Source organism: Chinchilla lanigera, unplaced genomic scaffold (genome assembly GCF_000276665.1).
Source record: "Chinchilla lanigera isolate Chin_1 unplaced genomic scaffold, ChiLan1.0 scaffold00004, whole genome shotgun sequence".
Lineage (NCBI taxonomy): Eukaryota > Metazoa > Chordata > Mammalia > Rodentia > Chinchillidae > Chinchilla > Chinchilla lanigera.
The window spans coordinates 19885506-19898369 of NW_004955405.1; the positions used below are offsets into that span (position 1 = coordinate 19885506).

At 32.8% G+C, this 12864-nt stretch overlaps 1 protein-coding gene across 13 annotated transcripts in view; it reads right to left on the minus strand.

Moving 5' to 3' along the window:
- Ppfia2 (protein tyrosine phosphatase, receptor type, f polypeptide (PTPRF), interacting protein (liprin), alpha 2) overlaps window positions 1–12864 on the minus strand; it is a 453918-nt gene that overhangs the window by 47757 nt on the left and 393297 nt on the right. For all 13 annotated transcript variants that reach the window (XM_013517986.1, XM_005374377.2, XM_013518004.1 and 10 more), the window contains one exon: window positions 10686–10779. In XM_013517986.1, coding sequence (XP_013373440.1) covers window positions 10686–10779 — 94 coding nt within the window. The remainder of the gene's footprint in view (window positions 1–10685; window positions 10780–12864) is intronic.

Consider the following 12864-nt stretch of genomic DNA (forward strand, 5'->3'; position numbering starts at 1 on the left):
TGTAAATTTTTACAAAAGCATGATCATTACTGAATGTGTATAAGGAGAAAGGAAATTCAGTGGTGGCTGTGGACATAACATGTAGATATTACCAAATGAAAGTAGAATAAAGAAATTTAAGAATATTTCAGTAATATTGAAACTATAACATGAAACTGAAGCTTTAACAGAGGGAATGAAGGATATAAAAGATATAATGCACTTTGAAAATATGGAGTTTAAAAAAGATGATTGCAGCATGGTGAACTGAAAAGAGAGAAGGTTGAGGTGAGGAAGAATGGCATGCTTGAATTAGTTCAGAAGAACAGTTCGGGTTGATGTTAAAATTCAGACTATGACCGGGAGAGTACGTGATGTGAGGCCGAGAATGTCACTGGAAGCGACAGCCAAAAAACTGAAAGCTGGGGTTGTGACTAGGTGAGCTATTTGGATATAAGATCATCTGAGGATGGTAGAGGGATTATTTTGTTGGATATAAGACAGATGACAAGATACATGAAAACAAATAGCTGCAGACATTATAAGGACCTAATAATCCTTCCTTATAGATCAAAGAAAATTATTCAGATGTCTTCAGTATTATGCATCATTATACTCCTTCAAATAACTTCAACACTGACCTCAAGTAACTAAAGTATTTGAAACTCCTTAACAATAAGGTTTTACTCCTGTAAGAGTTTGTTATTAACTTGCCAATACACTTAACAAAATCAGCCCCAAATTCAAGCTTACTTTTCATGTAAAATTAGACATTTTATTGTATGTCTGTGTATGTTTGTGATATATATATTTTTTTCAATGTAAAATCTTTTTATATAATTATCTTTTTACAATATCAATACACAAAGTTATACATAATTTCTGTCCTTAAAAGTGTAGAAACAAAGAAGTTTGCTTTGTGAATAGTTAATTTTAATAACTATGGGAAGATCACACATCTTCAAAGACCTTATGAAAAATACTATATAGAGCAAATGTAAGTTCCTATTTGTGGGAAAATATAGTGAGTTAGTCGAGATTAGAATAATAGTATTATATGTAAATATACCTTCAGTAATGTTTTCTTCTTTTAGTAAAAGAATCTACCAATCCTTGTTATTAGATGCTATGTTTTAAGTTTTACTGAAATGAATATTTTAGATTGATTCTAGCATAAACTTAAATTTTCTACATTCCTTGCTTTCTAGTAAATATTACTATTATTATATAAGACTTTGAAATATTACACATGGCTCCCTATATCAGAAAAAGGCAATTCTGTGTTACAACTAACCCATATTTTGAAGTTACTTTCCTACCCTGACACACTGTTAAGAAAAGTGTGTATTTTAAATGTGGTCACTGCTCATTTTGAAAGATGGGGGGAACAGGTTAAAAACTATTCTCTAAAAGAAAAAATGTACTATTATTTTCAGAATACAAAGAAAAAAGAGATTACTCATCCTCTATACATGCCATTAAAAACTATATAGTTTGTTCCAAATCTAGCTTGAGTTTGGACTACCTACTCTTTAAATCATGGCCCTCCTTCTGATACAAAATAATTCAGAGGCCAAATAGGCTGAGATGTATACTTCTGTATGCCACAGTGCCTGGAAAGCTATTCTTTTTCATGTGTGGAAGAAAAAAATAGCAGTTGGTACCTCAAAAGCCTTAAGGGCATGAGTTCGATTCCCGGTACTGGAAAAAAACAAAAAACAAAACAAAGCCAAAAAAAAACCTTAAGTGACAATACATGACAGTTGTGTAGAATGATGTCTTTCAATTATGTTGCAATTACACATAGAGCAGGTATTACTATCATTACTATGCAAAAGATGAGAATGAAAATTGAGTGGAATAAATCTACATATGAAACAAGAAGTAATCATGATTAAGAAATAAAGTATGGTAAGACCAGAAAGTTCAAGATGGGAAGTAGAGAGAGAGAGAGAGAGAGAGAGGGAGAGAGAGAGAGAGAGAGAGAGAGAAAGAGAGAGAGATGAAGTTGTTGAGACAAATAGGAAGCCCATAATGTACGGATTTATGAGCTGTGTAAAGGCATTTGAAATTTATCCTAGGGTGGCTAGGGAATGACTAAGGGATTTTAAGCAGGTTCAGAGATATGTGTTATATTAATCTCTTTAGCTGAAGCACAAAGAATGGATTACAGAAAGGCAAGCTGAAAGTAGGGAGACTGTTATAGTATGATACTCAGAACTAGAAGGAAGAAAATCAACAGGTCATAGAGATTATGAAAGACTTGTCATTGCTTAGCATAAGGAGCCCACAGAGGAAGGATAAGGACAAGAAAAAAACATCAGCAAAGAAACACGAGGGCTTTGAGGTTTGATGGTCTCTGTGAAAATCACTGCTCCCTCCCTGCCTATTACTGTCTTGCTTTTCTGTTTCGCTTGTTATCCTACAGCTCTTTGCATACCCAGCTTCTACTCTTGCATTCAACTATTAAGAAAGTTTTGAGTACTTACAGTATAGCACAGTGTTATTGAAAAATAAATTCAAAGATTCTTGTCACATTCCTCTTGTCCTTCCTCTGAAGAGATGCTGGTTTTAATGCATCCATTTATTTGCCAGAAATTAACAGTTTCCATCTATGATCTGATCAGTGCATAGAATTTTGACCCTATTATTGCTTTTGTGGATACCAAAGTAATTAAAATATTTTTAAAGCAGTCTTCACTTGTCTGTTTGCCAGAAATCTATTTTTAGGAGCTTCAGTTAAATTATATATATGAAATTACATTATAATTTAAGTTAAATGTAATTAAATTATATATTATATAATTTCCTATCCCAAAATAATCAGTGTACATAGTTCTAAAGTTGACAGCAGGACTATATACGCATAAACATCCTGAAGAAACATAATCTCACTAAAGGTGTGCTTTTGCTGAGATCTTCCTTAATAATGATTTTTCCAAAAATTTGGAAAAGCCTTCTAGCATGGTACTTTCACAAAATCTGATGTTGTTATTTATATCATTTGAGAAAGTGCCAATTATTCACCATCTATTTCACTCAGTCATCTTTACTTTTTCAGCCCCTCTGGTTAAAACAGTCATTTGCCTTTAGCTTAGGGGAAATGTTTTAAATAAGAGCAACAGGTGGCTTTTAGGCTGTGACATTTTTTCTTCTTTAAAGCCACTGACCCTAGGAAATCACCACTAATCTTGAAATATTTCCATGCAATCATTTGTTTCTTTGTCTGTCTCTTTTTAAGCTTTTTTAAGACATGTACTTGTATAAATGAAAATCAGTAATTTGTAACACAGCTCATGGGGTAAAATAGACTGAGTGAATGGGTTAAAGTTATCATTTGCCCAATTAGTCCTGGATGCTTTTAATCCGGTATTTACTTCAGTCACACATATGATACGGATTTAATCAGGAAATAGATTATTCTAATATTTGAGTTAAATTTCCCTTTACTAATTCTTACTTTACTCTTCCTAGGTGAAAAATATTGTTCTGTGGAAAAGTTGTGGAGGAAATACAGAGTTTCCATTCTTCTTGCTCCATAATGTATTAATGTTCCATGACTGACTCAGAATAGGACGATCCTTTCCCTGTTCTTTCCCTTCCTCTAAATAGATCAAGTATATCTAAGTATAGACCATAGAAAGCATTTGAGTTTTCCCCAGGTTGTTTTTCCTAACAAAGTTTAGATCCATTTTGGCTTCTACCCTTTGTATCTTATTATTATTTCAGTTCAGGGAATTCTTACGGTTGTCCTTGGTTGAAGCTCAGCAGGGTTACATGAGATCAGATGGCAAAACAGTGACAGCTCTGTCTCAGTGCAGACACAAAAGGAACACTTCTGGAGTTCTAACCAGAAAATTGGGACACATTTTCCCAGGGAAACATTGAGAGCATTTCACTTAAATTCTAAACTATTCATTGTATTAGACCCTTTGCATTAGTTGCCCAGGAGAACTTACCCAGTAGCTGTGTCTCTACTACATGAACCCCTGACTGTAAAATGTGGATTCCAGTGCAAACATCTGCTACATGCTAGACATATCACATGATTTCCCCCAAGCATTTCAATTTCAGAATGAGGTAATAGAGACTATGTCTTCTTAAGAACACTCTCCAGAGACCGTTTATAATTTCTTATTGTTAAGATTTTGGATCTGATTCCATTATTTCAGGAATTTGTTTGAGGCCCCAATACTATATTAAGGAATCCTCCTTTGGCTTTATCTAAATGGACCCCATTTCTGTAGCACGGCTACAAAATAGATTTGGGAGGTAAGCACAGCTATTCACCTTCCATACACACAGCACTAATTAGATGGGAAAATGTGTTCAGAGCATTTCAGCACATGTCTTACAAAAAAACTTCTGGGCTGAAATTTATCTATAAATTTAATTTGACATGTAGGCACTTAATAAATATTTATTAAATGAAAGAATGTCATGGAGGGTTTGTGATACCTTTAAGTATGAATATTTACAGTGACATTTATTTTACTTAGAGATATGCACACTCTGAGTCTCCCAAATGCCAAAGATTAAAACTGCAGACTCTCAAAACACATTAAAGATTATGCACAGAAGGAGACCCTTAGGACTGTGATGGGAATAAATTAACTAAATCTATAGAGCCTCACTTTTATGTCTTTGAAGTTCTAGCAGGAAGATTCATTGGTAGTGATTAGCTGTGACTGCCGTGCTCACAGGATAAAGCTGCTTCTCTGGAGAGGGAGCTGCGGATGGCTGAGCTGGGATGTTAATTTCATTTTAATGATGTTGAAAAATAGATTCAAATATGAAACCCATGTTCATTTAGCAGTGTTATCCATGCAAGAGGATGTAGAAAATTCTCGTATATAATAACATAGTACCAGTATTGTATCTAAAAATTGAAAATGATAAATTGCTCAGAGTGTTAAATTTTGTATGATGTTTCTCAATATATGTAGTGAAAGATTTCAGCATGCATATATGTTTTACTAAAACAAATTATTCATTGTTTAAAAGGAAGGAGAAGAACATTAACCTGTAAAAAAATTAAGCTGAGGATGTTATAATTCATATTCCTGGATGTAAGCAATATTGCGTATTCTGTCAGTTTTAACATGTTCATTGCCTAGTTAAGATTATCTGGAGAGTTAGACAGGTGTTTACTATGGAAATACACAGCTTCTGCTTTAACCGATAGGTTTCTGTAAAGATAAGAGGTGTGATAAAAATGTGGTAACTATTAAAATTTTTTAAAATGTATTACATTAAGAGACATACTGTCTTTAATCTTTCTCAAAATACTCCCCCTGCCTTTAAACACACTTATCCATTATTCTGGCCACTTTATGAAACAGTTCTGAACGACTTCTATGTAACTGTCTTTGGTTGCAATGGGATGGCTGCCTCAGCACCTGAATTCATTCAAAGTGTTTACCCTTGACTTTGAAGAAGAGCCAGAAGTGGCAAGGTGCCAGATCCAGTGAATAGAATATATCAAGACACATTGTAATATTTTTTTAGCCCACCTTTCTGTTGTTTGGCAACCAGCAGCAACATTCGCTATTTTTTAATTCACATCTCTCATACAGACATTCATGAAAGAGTACTTCCAGAATAGTTTCAGAGATCCCTCAAGGAGGATCACATAAGTGTATTTGAAGTTAGGTGGAGTTCTGAGGGGGGTGTTAATGACGATGTACCTTTTACTGTAAACTTTTTAAAGTTAGAGGTTAAGTGTATATTTTGATCACATCACACAAACATTTTGGAATCAAAGATGAATCTTGAAATGTAAATCCTCAAGGCAATGCATGTTTAAAATTCCAATCTAACAACTCTTCATATTAAAAATATAATGTAAAATAGTGTGACATAAAATAGTTTTAAATAGACAAATTTTATAACATTTATAATTCCCAAAGTTAAGCCTAAAAATTCTCAAAAATTCTAAGCAGAGAGAAATAGGAGGGAGAAATTCAGCATATTATATACAAAAGAATGATAATCAATTCACATAAAACAACTGGAAGTAAAAAGAACAGTAATTTCAAAGTTCTGAGGGAAAATTATTTAACACCAGCAGTTCCACACCTTTGACTATTATCAATTAATTTTATGTGCCAAATGTATTTTCAGGTCTCTAACAACCCAGGAAATTTTCCACTTTCCCTACCACCGTATCTTCACATTTCTAAAGATGGTGATATGAGAAACTAGCAGCTAAATATACCCCAAGGTAGTGGGTAGTGACAAATCTAATCAGATATGAATAAAAATGCAAATAACACTGACGACTTAAAAAACTTTTCCTCAGGGTAGAATGTTAGGGATGCAAATATTCACTTATATGAATACTTGTTGCTTTTACAGTAATAAATTTTCAAAATCATATTACAAATTTTATCTTTAAGGTGAAGAAGCTGTGAACCTTAGAAGCTGTAACACCAGCTCTTTCTGTGTCAGGTGAGTATATTTAATTTGAGTATTCTATTTTAGGAAGCACGGCCCACTCTTACCCTCTGTCTTAGGAGGCATACCCCCACCTGCACATTACATTCTAAGACTGTGTTCTACCTGCTTTAATGGTAACTGGTCCGATATTTTGATCTTTAATTACCTGGATCTTTTGCTTATCATGACATAAATTATGTACTTATCAAGGAAGAGAATTTCTATTGTTTGGACGGTAAGATCCCCAAATCGAGACTCTAAGTAAAATTTGAGGGAGTCGAATTTCATTCAGAAATTGACATTTTTGCACATATCTATAATCCCAGCTGCTGTGGAGGAGGCTGAAGCAGAATTGCAGTTCAAGCTCAGCCTAGGCAATTTATCTAGACCCTGTATCAAAATAAAAACTAAAAAGGGCTGGAGCTATAGTTCGGTGTGAAGGCCCTGGATTTAATTCCAAGTAACCCCTCATAGCCTACCTCCCTGCAAAAAACCCTGATGTTTTTGTTCGGCTAGCCCATGTAGGGTTTTGATCCTGCAGTATCTTTATTATTCTATGCAGCTGTTTTTAGTTGTGTGGTTAGTTTTAATAAACCATCCTGAGTAAGTAGTTTAAGGTCATAAAAATAAGCTGGAAAGAAAGGGATGATAGATAGAAAAGAGAAGAGAAGAGATTCTCAGGCCTAGTTATACTTGATGTCAATCTCAGATGCTTATTTTTGTTAAATAAGAAAAGGATCCTGGAGTCCAGTGAAGCAGTATATAACAGAAAAGGTGTCAGAGTCAGGACTAAATACTGAAATGTGATCTATACTAGGTAATTGCAAAACAAAGCCTGTCAAATTTGAAAGGGGAGGACCAAGAATATTAATGTGAAATACTCAAAGAATTACAAAGCGAGTTTAAGTTTGACACAGTTATTGTGGGTTTAACTGTGCTGTATAGAGACCTGCTGAAAAAAATACTTAAGACTGAAAATTTAAAAGAAAACAAAGTCAGGATGTGTGATAATAAATGCAAACCAGTCTGAGCAATCATAAATAGGCTTAAGCTTAGACTGGCTGTTTTTCTCATAAAGGACAGCACCTGTGTGATAACCCCCAGGAAGGTATAGGTAGAAAAGTTTACCATGGCAAATAAGTAGGGTAGCAGATCCAGGACTGTTGACTTGCTACTTGCTATCATGGCACAATAGTATGAAATATAAGCAAAACTACTGCCTAGACCAGGAGCAAAGTAGAATTAGAGTTGGAACATATATCTTCTGAACTGTTCAGACCTATGTGTATTAAATTTGCTGAACGGTAAAAGTACCCCAAATGACACTTATCTTTGAGATTGCCAACATTACAAATTCCTAAACTTTGAAAGAATTTGAAATCTTTCGAATGCTCTCTGAAAGTATCTTTCCCATATGGTATTTCTGTAACGTACCATAATTAACTTCTCTAGAGAAGATTTGTCCCAATTCAATTTGAAGTCACAGATTGACAGTTGGGGATAACTGATATCTTAGCAAAACTGAAAGTAAAATTTTTCTCTAGCTCTGCTTATACTTAGAGACACTAGTGAATTTCTGATATGAGTTTGGGATAGTGAATATAGATTTAAGTTAAATACATACTATGACCTGAAACATCATTTACAGGTCCAATGGATAAGATACAGAAATGATGGGAAACCATAGTAATTACAACTACTGGTGCACAACATATAGTGTTAAATATTTTGAAAGTATTCATTAATTTGTTGCTTTAACTTTTTCAATAAAATGGTTTTAAAATTATTTTCATTTTAAAAGAAATCCAGCACAAAAAGGATGAGAACCATCATTTGAAGCTTAATAAAAAAGCATATGTTGTCTCTTGAAAAAATTGGTTTTAAATGAAATTTTATATTTGAGAAAATTTGAGAACAAGCCAACAATATGTAGTAGCAATTAAGAATGACAAAATTTGATAAAATAAATTTTGAAACCATGTAATATAAGAATAATTTTTCTTGTATATCTAATAAAAGTCTTTATTTGAAATCATAGCCCTTTCTAATAATACAGGAACAAATGACAGAGTCAGGTAAGTCTTGAATAAAGGTTAGTACTTATTTGTACATGTTGCAGAAAAACCAATGGTATATTTATGCTTCTAGGGTTCGTGGTATGAAACAGCCAATAAAAAGGGAAATACTTTTGTATTTTCTTTAAATAACTCTGTCTTATCTTGCTGGATCCATTAATACAAGTACTGCTAATCTACAGGATATAATTGTACTAAGAAATGCTAGCTACTATTGACGTATAAGATGTTACTAATAGTATTAGTATTAAAAATAAATATTTTATTTAACACATTTTCCAATTGTATTTTGCCAAAAATTATTGCAAAATTTCTTAAAAAGTCAAGCAAGGTATAAATGATTTTTTTGTTTGTTTGCTTTGTTTTGTTTTTGGGTACAAGACATCGAACTCACAACCTCATGCCTACCGGGCAGGTGCTGTGCTACTGAGCTAAACCCCTGGCCCCTAAGCAAGGAATAAATGAAGTACAGAACTGAAAGTAAGTTCTCACAGGAAGGATATATAGGATGTGAGAAATAATTCTTTAAACTTAATGCCAGTGAACAATGTGAAATTGAATAAAACCTTAAGAAGTTAATTTTAAATCATTCTGAAATCAGACATTTTTACTTGTTAAACGGATGATTTAACTTGGTCCTATAAATAACCAACATGCTATTCAATATATTGCCTCAGTATCAGCCTTATACATAGCTGTGAAAGTTGTTCAGATTTCCATTTTGGAATATTTCTTGGTGGAAGAAATGACAATTAACTTTGGAGAGAAATATACTATGTCCACTAACAAGTATGGGTTTTAAATTTTCATATTACTTTAGATTTCAAGTGAAAGAGCCAGCAAATATTTAAAACTTTATCAATAAAGAACATTTTGTAAATGAATGTTTTATCCATAAATAGCCACAAAATTAAATATAACATTTTTTGATATAACAAAACAAAACAGATATTCAAAAGAGAATATGATAGTATTTAAAAATATTTTTGAGTAATCTGTAACTAAAGAAGATATATTTATTATTGAATATGACTGAACATTTAATTATATTCAGAAGATAATGTTTTCATTGTCATTTTCCCAAGAATTTCTGTTGAATCTGTGAATATACCCATCTAATTTCAGTAAGTAGTAAAATAATAAATAGCAAGCTGTTGTGCAACTTGTACATAAATAATTCTTGTTATTAATAAATATCTGCACAGCAAGTGTGAAGACAAAATAAGAAATAAATTGATTAGTCTACATACTATAGCTAGGAACATATCTATTACAATGTTATGATAGGGAAATTTTAATTCTTAGGAAAAAGAACATGAGAATTGTAACAAAGTGCAAAACATAATTGGGAGAGAAGAAAAGAAGAAATTTACCAAGGAATTATGGAATAGAGGAATTATTTTGTTATTGCTTTTAAAGAACCTGTTCTAAGGGTGCTATTTTGTCAGTGAAAAAAATGTTACTCTATGTCCTAAAATATGATATTTGTGAATTCATTTGCTTTCCAACAGCTGCTGAGACTCAAAATTTGCCAATTTTGCAAGTCATTTAAATGTTCCACATTATATGTGAATGAAAAGATACACTATCAGTTTCCTGACAGATGCAAAACAATCTGCTGTGAGTCTAAAATAAGTTTATTTTTAGTCAGAGAAATGTTTCTCCTTTTGAATACTCTATTATAAAGAGCAGATACTCATAATTATCAAAAGAGGAAGCACAAAGATATATAGATGGTCTACTCCTTGGGCCATACCACTTCAGCATTGAATTTAACATCAAATAGACTATTACATATTTTAAGACTAAAGTATTTAAAACATACTTGATCTTTAAAATAAAAACTTCATTATCTTAGAAGGAACTTTTTGTTCTATTGCAAGGTGAAAAATTTTATACACATTTCAAAATTTTTTTTTGTTTTTTGTATTTTTGGGAACTGAACTCAGGATCTTATACTTGCCCGGTAGGTGCTTGTGCCACTGAGCTATACCCCTGCCCTATACTCATTTTAATGTGTAGCTCAATATCATTAGGCAACCTGAGCACTAAATTGTTTTTCATAATACCAGGAAAATATGGGCTTTGGTTTAAGTGTTTTGTTTCTAATTTACTCTTTTCTTAATTCTCTGAAAACAATGATTAGGAAAAGATAAAAGTTAGAAAGAAAAGGAAAAATGTCTCCAAACCTACTTTTTCTTAAGTCTTCTATCCTTTTCAGCTTGTGTTCCAAGTTTGCCTAACCCCAGAGATTCCTGAGCTGCAGCTTCCGTTTCCATGAAACCTCCTGTGAAGAAAGAAATATTTAGATTTAGTTATGTACATTGCATCGGTGCTAAAATTAAATCCTTAAAATCATATTTGAGCAAGTGTTTAATATTGCATTTTTGGATTGCCTAAATTTGCATACATAATGTGCATAACATGACATGGTTACATAAATAAACACAAAGAAAATGAAAAATCAGTGAATAGCTATTGATGTTTCAACCAATTGTTCAATAATGAATGTGGAAAATAATGCATGAGTCTTGTATACTGAAAAACCCTTGAATATACAGTACTTTAAGTTCAAGTTCAATTTTTCTACTTTTCTTGCAAAAAACAGGAGTGAATAACTGTATAGTGCATGAGATTTGTGTATTTATTCACCATGTAAAGTATTTGCCCTATCTTATACACAGTGAGATGAATGGTAGTGCACTGAATAGAATTCATGGATGTTTTCATTTTCAAAGTGAGAAAATGGAAAGACATTTGCTGACTTCTAACTGTTCTTCATCTGCTCGTATTGGAGCTTTGTTCTGTTCATCAGTGAACTCTTACATCCTTTTCCATGACCTTGGTCCAAGAATTACAAATGTTCTGGGCACATTAAGTTTTGTTTTTAAGCTGTATAATACCTGGGAAAAATTTAAGTCTTCTGAGATTGTTTATTTAACAGGTCACAAATTATTTGAATTAAGGTTGTTATTATTAGTTCAGAATATATAATTTGTACATATAGCTATATAATGAAAGTAAAAGAAACATCTTATGTGCATAATAGAATTACTTGTTTTATACTTAATTATTTCATTCCGGACCCCTAAGTATATAACTGATTTGTAAATCATCTATTATTCTTAAAAAGAGAGGTCTTAATTCTGAGTTCTATTTCCTCTTTGATATTCAGTGTATATAGGAAACATGAAGTTAGACTAAATGAAGGAAACTGAGTGAATAAAGTGAGTTAAGTGAACGTATATGTATCTGTAAATAAAACCTACTACAGACAGCTTTCACTCCCATTGCAGTGGACACTTCTTACTTAACATTTGCAAGCTTGACAAAGTTATGGTTCTTCTTTACCAGAATGAAATGGCAAATTTTGTTGCTACTGTTTTTCATCATTTAATTTCATGAATAATTTATAATACTGAATTCCACTAGTTTTGTAATCTTCATATAAGTAAGTTAATTTCATTGCTGATAATTCTGTTACTGAACTAGATAATTAAAAGAAAGATCCCTTTAATTGAAACACATTGATTGCTGCCAAAGTTTAATTCAGGGCTATGGAATTAGGGGACCAAAACTCACTTTGCTCACTGTACACATGTGCAATTAATAGCGAAATTTTTATCATGAAAGATTGTCACTGTTGCTCTTATTAGAAAAGCCATCCACTGACTGACTAAAATACTCTTGCAGAACAGTTTTAAATGTGAAATTTTCTATTATGCATAGTAAGATTTTTCATTTTATTTTTCTTGCCTATACATTTGCTTTACCATATATCCATACATTATGTGAGTCACAATAAAAATATTCTCTTGAAGTGGAAATGAATGATTCACTTAAAAGTTATAAAATTCTCAATCAGTCCATATGGTTTCATTGGAGACAGATGAAACAGACCTACTTAATAAGTAGTGAAGTATTTTCAACTACCAGGTGGTGGGATTAATCAGGTTTTATAATTTTCTAACAAAATAAAATTTAAATTACAGTTTTATTATTTTTAGAAACACAACATTTTAATGGAAAAAAAGATTTGTTTTAAACTCAAAGCTCCAGAAGCAACAAGGAATACTGTAGGAGTATTTTGTGAGTCAAACTACATATTAGAGTTTTCTTCTGATAAATGTAACTATTAAGAATAAAAATAATGGCCTGTGCTTGGGAAGCCACGTGGCGGGGAGCTCCAGCTTTTGGGCCGGACCCCAGCCATGCAGGCACCTGGGAGGCGGGCAGCCAGTGTCTGGGAAGCCGCGTGGCAGCGTGTGCTGGTGCGGGCGGGCCATCCGACCAGCCACCGCCATGCAGTCCAGAACTATCATGGCCCAGAGAAGCAATGATACAATTGGTCCACCACACACCGGCCACGGAG